Source organism: Xenopus tropicalis, chromosome 5 (genome assembly GCF_000004195.4).
Source record: "Xenopus tropicalis strain Nigerian chromosome 5, UCB_Xtro_10.0, whole genome shotgun sequence".
Lineage (NCBI taxonomy): Eukaryota > Metazoa > Chordata > Amphibia > Anura > Pipidae > Xenopus > Xenopus tropicalis.
The window spans coordinates 7,732,590-7,745,255 of record NC_030681.2 but is presented as its reverse complement, the minus strand read 5'-3'; the positions used below and the strand labels follow the sequence as shown (position 1 = coordinate 7,745,255).

At 46.3% G+C, this 12,666-nt stretch overlaps 1 protein-coding gene across 2 annotated transcripts in view; it reads left to right on the top strand.

The window, feature by feature from the left end:
* Positions 1-383: 383 nt before the first annotated feature.
* coq8a (coenzyme Q8A) overlaps positions 384-12,666 on the top strand; it is a 38,408-nt gene continuing 26,125 nt past the window's right edge. The window contains exons 1-3 of one of the 2 annotated variants that reach the window (XM_031901859.1): positions 384-527; positions 9,511-9,709; positions 10,893-11,288. In XM_031901859.1, coding sequence (XP_031757719.1) covers positions 9,530-9,709; positions 10,893-11,288 — 576 coding nt within the window. In that variant the 5' untranslated portion in view covers positions 384-527; positions 9,511-9,529. Of the gene's footprint in view, positions 532-9,510; positions 9,710-10,892; positions 11,289-12,666 lie in introns of both variants that reach the window. The other variant, XM_031901858.1, reaches the window with a different exon arrangement.

The following is a 12,666-nucleotide window of genomic DNA, read 5'->3' as shown; positions in this document are numbered from 1 at the left end:
CCTGTAACAAAGCTAAGGTGGGCGTGAGCCCCCTGCTATACCATGGACACTGTATATAATATACTCTATCGCCAGTAACAAAGCTAAGGTGGGCCCCTTGCAATACCAAGGGAGCTGCACATAACACGCTATACCTCAGCAAAGAGTCGGGGCGGGGCCAGCGGACAGGCCAAACTGCACAACATGTTGATGTTTCTAACGCAGCACCTGGGAGACCCGCCCAACGCGCCTTCCTATTGGCTGTACCTCGTGTTATTGAAGGCTGATTGGCCTCACCCACATTCTGTTCCCCTTCTGCATTTGACTAACGCGACTGACTGACAGCTGCAAGGACAAATCACACGCCAGCTTTCAGTTGATTAGCCAATGAGGCGGAGGAAGGCGTGAGTGTGGGCGGGACAGCGTGCGCTGGTAGGATGGGTGCGCGCTGCTGGTAAACAGTCCGGACCGCGTGTGAGACTGAGAAGCAGCGAGAGGAACCGCGGCACCGACTCCCCGGGGCTTCCAGCACGGCTAGCGGCGCCCAGGCAGGTACTGGGGCTCTCCGTAGCGCTGTGCGGGGCGGGCCTGAGGCGCCTCAGCTGTGTGTGGGCAAGTTTGTCCGCTGTCTCATTGTAATGTCCCGTCTGGCACCCCGTATATTCTGGGCTGCTAACGGGGAGATCAAGCCGCCAGCTTAAAGGGGAACTCGTCCCAATATAGGGGCAGGTCACTGGGGACTATGTGAGGAAACAGGGACATGTGAATGGGACTGTAAGGGGTGTGTGAGAACTTGGGGCGCATCATTAGGGGTATAGGGTGTATGTGGGGTAGCAGGGGGCAAGTGTGGGGTAGCAGGGGGCAAGTGTGGGGTAGCAGGGGGCAAGTGTGAGAAGCAAGGCTCCTCTGTTAGTAGGCAGGGGGCAAGGAATTGGGGAGGTAGGGGCAAATAATTGGCGGGGGCAAGTAACTGGGGCATATGTGGGGGGGAATAACAGGAGGAATGTGTGTGGGGGGGCAAGTAATTAGGGGCATTTGTGAGATGAAGGATTGGTAAGTATTTGGGGTTGATGTGAGTAGGCAGGGGGCAAGGAATTGGTGTTTGTGGGGAGGTAGGGGCAAGTAACTGGGGCATATGTGAGGGGGGCAAGTAACTGGGGCATATGTGAGGGGGGCAAGTAACTGGGGCATATGTGGGGGGGGCAAGTAACTGGGGCATATGTGAGGGGGGCAAGTAACTGGGGCATATGTGAGGGGGGCAAGTAACTGGGGCATATGTGAGGGGGGCAAGTAATCGGGGAAATAGGCATGGGGTGAGTAGGCAAGGGGCAAGTTAGGGCATGTGTGAGGGAAAGCAGGGGTTAATTGCAAGCTGTATGTGAGATGGGCCGCGTTTCTCCCAGGGGCAAATAACTGCGTGTGTGTGTGTATATGTGTGTGTGTGTATATGTATGTGTGGGATAGTAGAGCGGGTCAGTAAGCTCTTGGGTCCATGGCAGTGACCAGCCCCCGGATTTAGGCATCAGTTCTGAGTAATTAGGGGGTAAGTAGCTAATGTAGGTAAGCTAAGGGGGGGGGGGGGGTCCAGGGCTGCTACTGGGGAAACAGGGCCCAGTGAGTGGCTATTGATCAAGGGCACATGAACTGGCAGTTTATTGGGGGCTCTCAGTCGGCCATTGCAATACAGAAAGGCCAATGAAGCCTTGTGCCTAACGATCTATTGTCCCCCCCCCGTGTTCCATATGGTATTAGTGCGAGGGACCCTATAACCCAAGCGCATTGCCAGCTGCACCCTCTGATAGTGTCAGGGGTCACAGTGTGTGCGGCTGCATTTGTTGCGCTTGGTCGTTATGTCTGTGCCCAGCGTGCAGCCCAGGCTGAACATATGGAAAGGCGCTTGTGTTCCCTTGGCTGTGAGTAAGTGGGTGTGAGTGTGCAGCACAGCGGCCAGCGGGACCTAATGCTCCTCGTGTGCAAATCTCCTTCAGAGTCGGATATTTCCCTTTCATTATTGCTATATATTCTCAGTAGTCACAAACAGCCGTGCATGCAAACAAATACTCTATTGGTGCTGAGTAAAGCAGCTGAAATGTTTCTCCCATGTGAGAGTCTTTAATCAAATATTAATCAATATTTAACCCCGCGCATTCCTTTTGTTTTGCTTAAACATTAAGCCGTGGGGTTGGTTCCTCAGCCTTTCTAAACTTGCTTTTCTCAGTCTCTCTGCTAGTTTACCCTGCATTTTCAAATACGTTTCAAACCTAATATTGTTAATTTATATTGAAAGTTGCTTGCAATTTAAAGGACATGTTAACCCCACAAATAAGTTTTTGCCTAATAAAAGGAAACATTATTCTAATATGGAGTTATTATTTTTCAGTGTTTTAATAGTTACCTGTAAATGTAATTGCTATCGAGAGCAGCATTTGCTGAACTCCTGGTTGTTACTTTTTATACATTGTTGCAAAGGTCGGTCTCCCCCCAGGGAGTCAGGTCTGTCAGGCTGCTGCCTTGTGTTACACTGTTTCAGGGGTCAGTCTCCCCCAGCGAGTCAGGTCTGTCAGGCTGCTGCCTTGTGTTACATTGTTTCAGGGGTCAGTCTCCCCCAGCGAGTCAGGTCTGTCAGGGTGCTGCCTTGTGTTACATTGTTTCAGGGGTCGGTCTCCCCCAGCGAGTCAGGTCTGTCAGGCTGCTGCCTTGTGTTACACTGTTTCAGGGGTCGGTCTCCCCCAGCGAGTCAGGTCTGTCAGGCTGCTGCCTTGTGTTACATTGTTTCAGGGGTCGGTCTCCTCCAGCGAGTCAGGTCTGTCAGGCTGCTGCCTTGTGTTACACTGTTTCAGGGGTCGGTCTCCCCCAGTGAGTCAGGTCTGTCAGGCTGCTGCCTTGTGTTACTCTGTTTCAGGGGTCAGTCTCCCCCAGTGAGTCAGGTCTGTCAGGCTGCTGCCTTGTGTTACTCTGTTTCAGGGGTCGGTCTCCCCCAGTGAGTCAGGTCTGTCAGGCTGCTGCCTTGTGTTACACTGTTTCAGGGGTCAGTCTCCCCCAGCGAGTCAGGTCTGTCAGGCTGCTCCTTGTGTTACACTGTTTCAGGGGTCAGTCTCCCCCAGCGAGTCAGGTCTGTCAGGCTGCTGCCTTGTGTTACACTGTTTCAAGAGGGAAAAGGACAAACATTACTTCTAATATCAATTATATATACAAATAACTCAAAAACCATTACGAATTTGTGATGAATGTCTATTGCAAAGTTGCTTAGAATTTTGCTTTCTTTTCTTATGTTCTGTGTTGACTTGTCCTTTACTTTCTTTTCAAATAACTAGAGATCCCTGTTAATGTATGTGACTCCTGTGCAGCAGGTTGCTGGCTAGTCGGATTAAAAACAAAGCGTCACTAGTGCGTATTGGCAGAAGGCTGCTTGCAGGTAAAGTGCCGCTGTGCCTGCTGGGAAGGGGTGCGGTTGGTGTTTATAAGGAGAAGCTGTTGAGCAAGGTGCCAGGGTGAGGCGTTCGTAGTTACCTGGTTTTCTAGGTAGCACTGCTGGATATCTGGGGCATATATGTCATTATCTCTATGTAAAGGCCTAGTGGGGGGGGGGGGGGGGGGAAGCCTTGGCTGGTGACAAGATTTATTCACCCGTTAATTAAACAGTACCTGCTATCGTTATTTACTGTGGTCACGGTCAGTAATTTATGGCACTGTCATTAAAAGCTGAAGTTTGCATTTATGGTTGGAAACCATGTACTAGTTTCTTATACGGTCTGTCAATTTCATATTTATCTAGGGGAGTTTAAGCAGCAGTCCTCCCTGCTTTATGGCTGAGATTCTAGCTATCTGTATAACAGAGCATTCTGTCACAGTGGCACAGATCCTATCTGATCCCTCCCATTGTAAGCAGCAGTCCTGCCCTGCTTTATGGCTGAGATTCTAGCTATCTGTATAACAGAGCATTCTGTCACAGTGGCACAGATCCTATCTGATCCCTCCCATTGTAAGCAGCAGTCCTGCCCTGCTTTATGGCTGAGATTCTAGCTATCTGTATAACAGAGCATTCTGTCACAGTGGCACAGATCCTATCTGATCCCTCCCATTGTAAGCAGCAGTCCTGCCCTGCTTTATGGCTGAGATTCTTGCGATCTGTATAACAGAGCATTCTGTCACAGTGGCACAGATCCTATCTGATCCCCCCCATTGTAAGCAGCAGTCCTACCCTGCTTTATGGCTGAGATTCTTGCGATCTGTATAACAGAGCATTCTGTCACAGTGGCACAGTATCTGCCCTGCACTAAAAATATTTGATGATAAATATTAGATCATGGTAGCTCTTTAGCTGTCTATGTATTAGACTACCAATGCACAGCATTCCTTGGCACAGGGTGGGTTAATATTTAGTTTATGACATTCAGTCATATGTTAGACTCATTCATCGGAGCCTGTTATTCGCCAGTATCCTGCTCCGTCACCTCTCGGTTCATTGTTCCGCCTGTGCCTGACATGCTGGGGGGGTAATGGTTCTGCTTTTGTCACGGCCGACTTCTGCTCGTGCCTGTTGGTCAGGGACACCCTAATGGCTGGGAGTGGTGAGTGGCCGACGCAGGAGTCAAACAGGGTCTGTGTTGCCCCCCTTTGGATCTGTCTTTCCTTGGAGTTGCTGATTTTTTTTTTTAAATTTTATTTTTGGCCGGCTGCCTCCTTGGCACGTGAGCTTCAGCTTGTTGTTTTGGCTTAGTTAAACCAGTCCTGGCCGTAGCTGCAATCCCGGACAGCAGAACTGTATGCCCCCACCCAAATGAGCAGAGCATGTGAAGAGTTAATGGGAAGCGGACATATTCCCTTCCTGACGTTTGCACAGAACACGTGGCCCTTTAGCTGTTTTGTTGATCTTAAACTCCCAACATTCTCTGAGCTGCTGTTGTGCCAGAGCTGAATTGGCAAATTATGGGTGAAAAATGCAGTTGCAGACATTTTTACATTATACATTATTCCAAATTTTTAGGTATTTTCTTTTAAAATCAAGCTGTTAATGTTCTCAGCACCTCTGACTCCTGAAACAATGGAACCTCTTCTGCTAACGTTGTTTCAAGCGAACGCAAAAAGGGATAAACAAATGCACCTTTCAGCCTGTTCATTTTCCCATAACTGGTATCTTACTCTGTATAGTTAAAGGGACATATTGTTTGAAAAACAATACTGTGCCAGTGAATTGTACTAATAAAGAAGGAATGGCATTTAAAAAGTAGTGTTTGGGGCTGAGTTTTTGAAAGTTTCTCCAAAAACCCCACTAGCCCCGCCCATCTATACTACTTCCTGCTGCCTTCTTTCCCAGGCTGTGCAGGGGGGCCGGCGGCACTGTAGGAGAGGAGCCAATCAGCAGCTAGGCTGACCTGATAGGGAACTGAAGCCTGTCTATGCTTGTGTGTGACTGCAGGGCTGTGATTGGCTCTCCCCTTCCTACTGTGCTTCTGGCAGGGACCGTTAGGACACACCCACCCCTCTTGAAACATAGACAGGGACCTGAGAGAATCTATAGGGAGCTCCAATAAAGGGGCCATTTTGGCAGATATTATAAAGTTTTAGCCCAAAGTGAGACCAGCACCATGTATAATAATTTCCTACAAGATTAGAGTTTTTTTTCATTTATCCTATATATTTCCTTTAAGTACATATGGCTGACAATTTTATAAGGGTATAGCTTTGTGTACTCATGGAACATTCTTAATCAATATGCAGTAGAACCCCCAAATTTATTTTCCATTGGACCACATCACAATGGTGTCAATTCCAAGTAAGAAATTGGAAACATAAATAAAATGCAGTAGACCCCCCCCCCCCCCCAATTTAACATTATATTGGGCTGGGAGCTGCCATATTGTTTCCCTTAGATACTTTTTTGCCTATGTGGTAGCGTCAATATCTAGGGTTGCCCCCCCAGCTGGTCTTTGACTGCAATTTGCCAGCTAGGACCAATTTGGGGTGGCAACCCTACCCACAATCCCTCTCTTCCCTAACTCTCTTCTCGGCAGATTGCTCCCTTTTATATAGAACCCAGCTTCTTCCCAGCCCATTGCCCCACCTGCCCATTGCCCCGCCCATTCTCCTGCCTAGCCCACCCACTAGCAACTCTAGGAGTATCTTCCTAATGGAGAAACTTCTCAAGCAAACAATACACAATCTTTGGAGTGGGGATAAACTACAGTTCCCAGCATTCTTTAGCAGTTGCTGGCTTATAGGGCATTCTGGGAATGCAAGAAGTGAAAGAAACAGGCTGCATTTACACAGATAGGAGGAATGCTGTGAGTGGCTAGCCATAGGCATCCCCGTGTATGTGTTTCTATTTAAGGCTAATCTAATATGTTTGCTCTGTTTTATCTAAAGCCGTGTAATAGGATTAGCCAAACACACATCTCTATGGTGTGGCACAGGGAATCTTGATCCAGCAGACACAGCTAATAATCCCACTCATTAATCCTGTAGGATGTAGGGCAGGGATGTCAATTTGTGTCTATGAGGCTGCTGTGAGCTGCTAATCCTGTGCCTAAAGCCATAATGGCGCTGACTGAGGAGCCTGGGATGCCCCAATCCTACAAACTGGGTTCTCTCAGTACTTGGCTCCAAGCTAGAATAGAACGGTGATCAGGAAGCCCAAAACCAACCCCTAAAGCAGAAAGACTTGCCTAGAATATTGGCTTGCATGTGTTTAAAAATGTATGTGCCGGGATATACAGTAATTGTTCTTTTTCTCTGATCCGTGGTTCCATTGCTTCTAAAGTACAAAGCGGGACCTGATTATAAAATAGATGCTAAGGTTCCTTCTATAAAATTCATAAGGAGGAAATGGATATTTTATTTAGGCCAGATACGTACGTTTTATTGCTTTGAGCTGCCCATACACGCGCCAATATTATACAAAATGCAGTTTTTGTATTGAACGTGTATGCTCGGCTTTAGCTAGATTGATTTATCTGCTGCGCTGCAAGTTGGAGTGATATCCCCCCCCTCACCCCCAGCAGCCGATCAGCGGGACAATGGGAAGGGAGCAAGATAGCAGCTCCCAGTAGGTATCAGAATAGCACTCAATAGTAAGAAATCCAAGTCCGGCTTGGGACTCCTCCAGAAACAATAGGTTAGCTGAAAGCAGTTCTAATATGTAGCGCTGGCTGAAAGCTCAGACTCAGGCACAAGGCACTGAGATGGCGCCTACACACCAATGTTACAGCTACAAATACATTTGTTGGTTCAAGAATAAAAGGTTAAATGGCAGAGGGGATTATTTGCTGTGTAACAGTGTCATTTAGAAATAAAAAGTGCCCCATAAATATCATGGCAGTGTCCCTTCAATGGTGCATAAACCAATGGATCATGGGGAGGAGGACAGTGTCAGTGTATTGAACATGTGTCGGAATTTTATAAGTTGGTCCTGTAAATGTAGGAGAGAAGAGTGGGAACAAGCAGGTCACACTGACCCACAGAGGAACACTGATCACTTATCTTCTGCACAGAAATAATTTGTATAAAAAATGATGCCCATCATCTGCCCTGTGTGCCAGTGGGTGCCATTTACCCAGTCGTTTGGATGAATCCTTTGTTTGCGAGTAGATCTTGGATCGTGGAGACTCCCTGGTTCATTGCAAAACGCACTGTTAAATATGTCCCCTTTGAATGGTTTTATTTTTGCTTTTTTTTAATGGTTTGTGGTCTTTTGAGTGAATAATATTGCAGAATATTTTATCGACCGCTTTAGATGCTCTTGCACACCTGTGTTTGCTTTTTTAGCAGTTTAAAGTGCTGTACAGCTTATATATTGTACTAGTAGCTGAAGGGGGGGACTTTTATAACAAGCTCCCATGGCTTGAAAATGCAACTTGACACTTGGCGTGCTTCATGGAGGTCAAACCTTTGGCAGGAACCCCATAGTGCTTAACAAGGTTACAGATATCGAATAAGATTCTAAATACAGGTATGGGATCCTTTATCCGGAAACCCATTATCCAGAAAGCTCCGAATTACAGAAAGGCCATCTCCCATAGACTCCATTATAAGCAAATAATTCTAATTTTTAAAAATGATTCCTTTTTCTCTGTAATAATAAAATAACCTGTACTTGATCCCAACTAAGATATAATTACCCCTTATTGGGGCAGAACAGCCCTATTGGGTTTATTTAATGGTTAAATGATTCCCTTTTCTCTGTAATAATAAAACAGTACCTGTACTTGATCCCAACTAAGATATAATTACCCCTTATTGGGGCAGAACAGTCCTTTTTGGGTTTAATTAATGGTTAAATGATTCCCTTTTCTCTGTAATAATAAAACAGTACCTGTACTTGATCCCAACTAAGATATAATTACCCCTTATTGGGGCAGAACAGCCCTATTGGGTTTATTTAATGGTTAAATGATTCCCTTTTCTCTGTAATAATAAAACAGTACCCGTACTTGATCCCAACTAAGATATAATTAATCCTTATTGGATGCAAAACAATCCTATTTAATGTTTTGAATTTTTTTTTAGTAGACTTAATGTATGGAGATCCAAGTTACGGTAAAACCCCTTATCTGGAATACCCTTGGTCCCGAGCATTTTGGATAACTGGTCCTATACCTGTATATTAAAAAGTTGCTTAGAAAATACATTTTTCTGGTGATTATGCAAAAGCAGTGTTTGTGCTGAATCCCCGTTCTGGCAGTATGCGTGCCCTGCTTCCTGACTCGGGGATGCCACTTCTATTTCATTGTTCCATGCAGTGACGGAAATTAAGAAAATAACACTAATTATGACCCGGCTGTGTGTGCGTAAGTCTCCATTTATATGCTAAACAACCCATTCTCTATTTTATACTCTCCATCTCAGCGAGGGGGCACTTGATGTTAGACGAGGGGCAATCATTGTCCCTATTGTACAAACCCCAGCACTTCAGGGAAGATCTTGTTCCAGTCGAGTTAAGGTTCTCTGCTGTAAATGGGGCAGTTAATTGGGCAGTTCTGCTGTACCAGGGATTCTCCATTTCAGTAGCACCTTGTTTTTACCCCAGGTTCTCACCACTCTGAACCATAGTTGCCATGGCTTCTTTCCATCCCTTTAATCTCTATCCCCCCCCCCCCCCCCTCCAGAGAAAAATAAAAAGGATCCCTTTTATTCACTTTGCCAGCGTTGTTACTGATTCCCATTACGTAAAAGTATTTGCGTAGTCTCCCACTGATCTCGCACTCATGTCACAAACAAAACGCCCTGTGTCACCCATGGCTGGGATTATCGCCCATAAATTCTCTGTGGTGCAGTTTATGGCAAGTTATTGCAAGTGTGGGGTGCCTGCGAGTGCTTTGCTTTGATTCCAAGGGAAAGTGAGTCTTGGGGAGTAGTGGGTTTGGTTGCCCTTTAGTCTGTCAGCTGTGTTACTTCACGGTCAGTATAGTTATGCTGTTTATACAAAATTATACCTCTAATTTACTTGAGTTTTATATAATGGGATCCATACTGTTTTTTCTATGTGGGCCTTTTTTCCTTCTTGGTTTAACCCATATCTGCTTTTCCCAACAGGCGTTGGAAAGGATAAGCAATGATGGCGGGGGACGCACTGATGCTGATGAGAGGCCTGGCCAAGCTGAGCAAGGCTGTACTGGAGGTGCAGGCAGGGCAGCTGCGCCAGCCGACACTTGGAGTCAATGGCATTGGATTTGCCAGGAGTTGGCAGGTAGCAGTGGAGGAGCGTTTCAGTGCTGCTATGGGAAAGATGCAGGTGAGTACCCATTATATGGTCCCCCTGTCATTTTAATAGATATTTACTCAAGCCCAATGTGCCCCTAGATAAGTGTTTTTCCTTCTAAGTGCATCTTCAGAACATACTTCTATAGATGGAATTTATAGTTCTAGTTTCACCACAGGAAGGACATTTGTGTGTTTTTATGTATTGTGAGGGGCTTCTTGCCTAACAGACTTATTTTCAGTTTTCCAAGCAGGATCATTATTCATTTGGGAATTTTTTTTCAAGCCAAGAAATGCTGACGTCGGGTTTGGGTTCTTGACAAAGTGCAGTGTTTATCCAAATCCAGTGCAGCCTTTGGCTTCAGTACATCACTTTGCCTTTTTCATATCAAGCATAGAAACTGTTACACAAGCTGCTTGTTTCAGGGGGTTAATCCCACACAGCGCGTCATTTGTTGCATGAATGTGTTTTCTGCCATAGAGATGCTGTGTACGTATTCAAGTACAGCAACCCTGTGGCGGTGAGTGAGACTCAGAAGTCTTGTCTGCAGTCAGATAACTTGAACTTCTCTCTTTATGCAGCTGACCGTGAACTATTAAGTAAGCCAGAACCACATTCCGGAATGCTGTATGAGCAAATTTAATGTTAGATGAAAGCAGTTTGAGTCTGGAGTGAAAAAGCTGCTGCTTCCTCACCGCATTAGGGAGGTACTCGTGTACCTTGGGCACCCTCAAGGCAGAAGGCTTCTGAAGCACCCCCTTTTGCCAGACTCCCTTTTAGCTCAAGTCAAGGATACAAATGTAGGAAAACATTTCAGTAACAGTCACCCTGCTATAGTTCCAGGGGTACCCAGGGCACAAATAAGCACTCACCCCAAATCCCCCCCCTAACTGGCCTTCAGGCTGGGCCCCCTTAGCCCATAACAAGGTTACAGATATATAGAAACATTGGGGTAACAGTCACCCCGCTATAGTTCCAGGGGTACCCAGGGCACAAATAAGCACTCACCCCAAATCTCCCCCTAACTGGCCTTCAGGCTGGGCCCCCTTAGCCCATAACAAGGTTACAGATATATAGAAACATTGGAGTAACAGTCACCCCGCTATAGTTCCAGGGGTACCCAGGGCACAAATAAGCACTCACCCCAAATCTCCCCCTAACTGGCCTGTGGACTTGACCTTTTTCTTGTTCTATATAAATTGTTTTTTGCTTGCAGGAGCTGGGCAAGCAGCAAGAGAACCTTGCTGGGCAGGATATGGAAACAGAATACAGCTTCTCTGGGCCGGCATCGGAGATTGCTGGCATGGAGTATTCCCCGTCTTCCAGCCAGACTCAGGAACTGCACCGCAGTGAGGCAGATGCACAGAACATGGATACATCTTACAGGAGTCAGGGACAAACAGACAGTACTTTCCATCCTGACCCGTCGTTTGAAAGGGACAATGGGGCCTTGTTTGGGGACGTCAGAGACCGCGCCGGCCCTTTTGCAGCATACGGCCAAAAGAGAGCTTTTCACCAGGACCATTCCTCTGTCAGTGGGCTGACAGCTGAGGATATTGATAAAGCCAGAGAAGCCAAGAATAACCCAGCGAACAAGCCTCACAAGCAAATGGTAGGTATTGTGCTGTAAGGGCCAGACACAGGAGGAACATGAAGTGATCTCCAAACTATTTGGAATGAGACACTGACATTTTAGAAAAAATGTTTGCAGACTTTATATGTGATTAACCTGCCAGGAAACCCAAGTATCCTAGAACATTCTGTTTATCAAAGTATCACACCGGTCCCCATCTGTTCTGTATTTCCACTAATAACAAGAGAAGGGCTACTTTTCAGGCTCTGTCTGTGATTAAATAAGGCAATGGTTGTCCAACCTCAAATCTTTGGTCAGGACCCCCTTGGTTCATAACAAGGTATTGCTTATTTAGCCATAGTTTAGCCATTATCTAGTCCAGCATATACATTTCCACCCGTCGCTTCCTTATTGTCCTTCAAGCTGGCTTTTCAGGTGTATGTAGCAAATAGGCATTCCCCTCCAAATCTTACTCAGACTAAGCCATGTTTGTAAGCTACGTAAAACTTGGGTTTCTGTCTGCGGCCAAAACATTAGCCCTGAGGTCTGGCAAGGAACATGGCTTTCTGTATGGGTGCATGTTGGGCAAAGGGCTGGTTTTGAGTGATGTACAGGTTGGGCCAAATCTTGTGGGTCCAACCTACTAATACACATTCTTTGCAGGTCCAACTCCTTCTGCCAACACCTTCTGCAACCTTACTATGCCCCACCATCATCTATAGGTGCACCTGCTCCACCTGGCCCATTCATGATGTCATTTGCAGGTCTATAAATACTGGTGACTTGCCAGGTTATACTGGGTGCAAGTTGGAAATGGGCTGGTTAGGTTTGGGCGCAGGTCGACTTTCTTTTGGGCCCCTACTGGCTTTATATTTCTCAATAATGAAGCTGAACTGCAGTGTTACAGTGTAGCGCTGTTTGTCGGCTAGTTTCCATTGCATTAGCCATACAATTTGAATTAAAATGTAATATCTTTGCTATGATGATAAAGCTGCTGCAGCTCTGGTATCTCCTATTGCTTACATGGTACATATCATCGAACTACTGTACAAAAAGCAAAAAAAATTTTTTTTTTGTAGTCTGTCTAAACTCTTCTACGTGCAGCGCGGCTCAGCAGTTCTGTAGGGCATGACTGGCCTTTGGGGGAAACCTGCTTATAAGCACGTCCACTGGCCCCTATACGTGCAGCTCTAGCCGTGCTGGGAAAGTTGGAAGAAGCGCTGTTCAGGCTTGAATGGGCTGTGTGAGGCATATGAATGAGCCGTGCTGCCTGCAGACTTCTAACACCTATTCCTGGCTGCTTATTCTGACTGATTTCATTTTCCATTCTGCTGCCTGATGTTTTATTAACTCTGACTTATGTGTTCTGCCTTTAAATCCGTTCTGCTTGTTGTGAGAGCTCTACGGAGGCATTTCT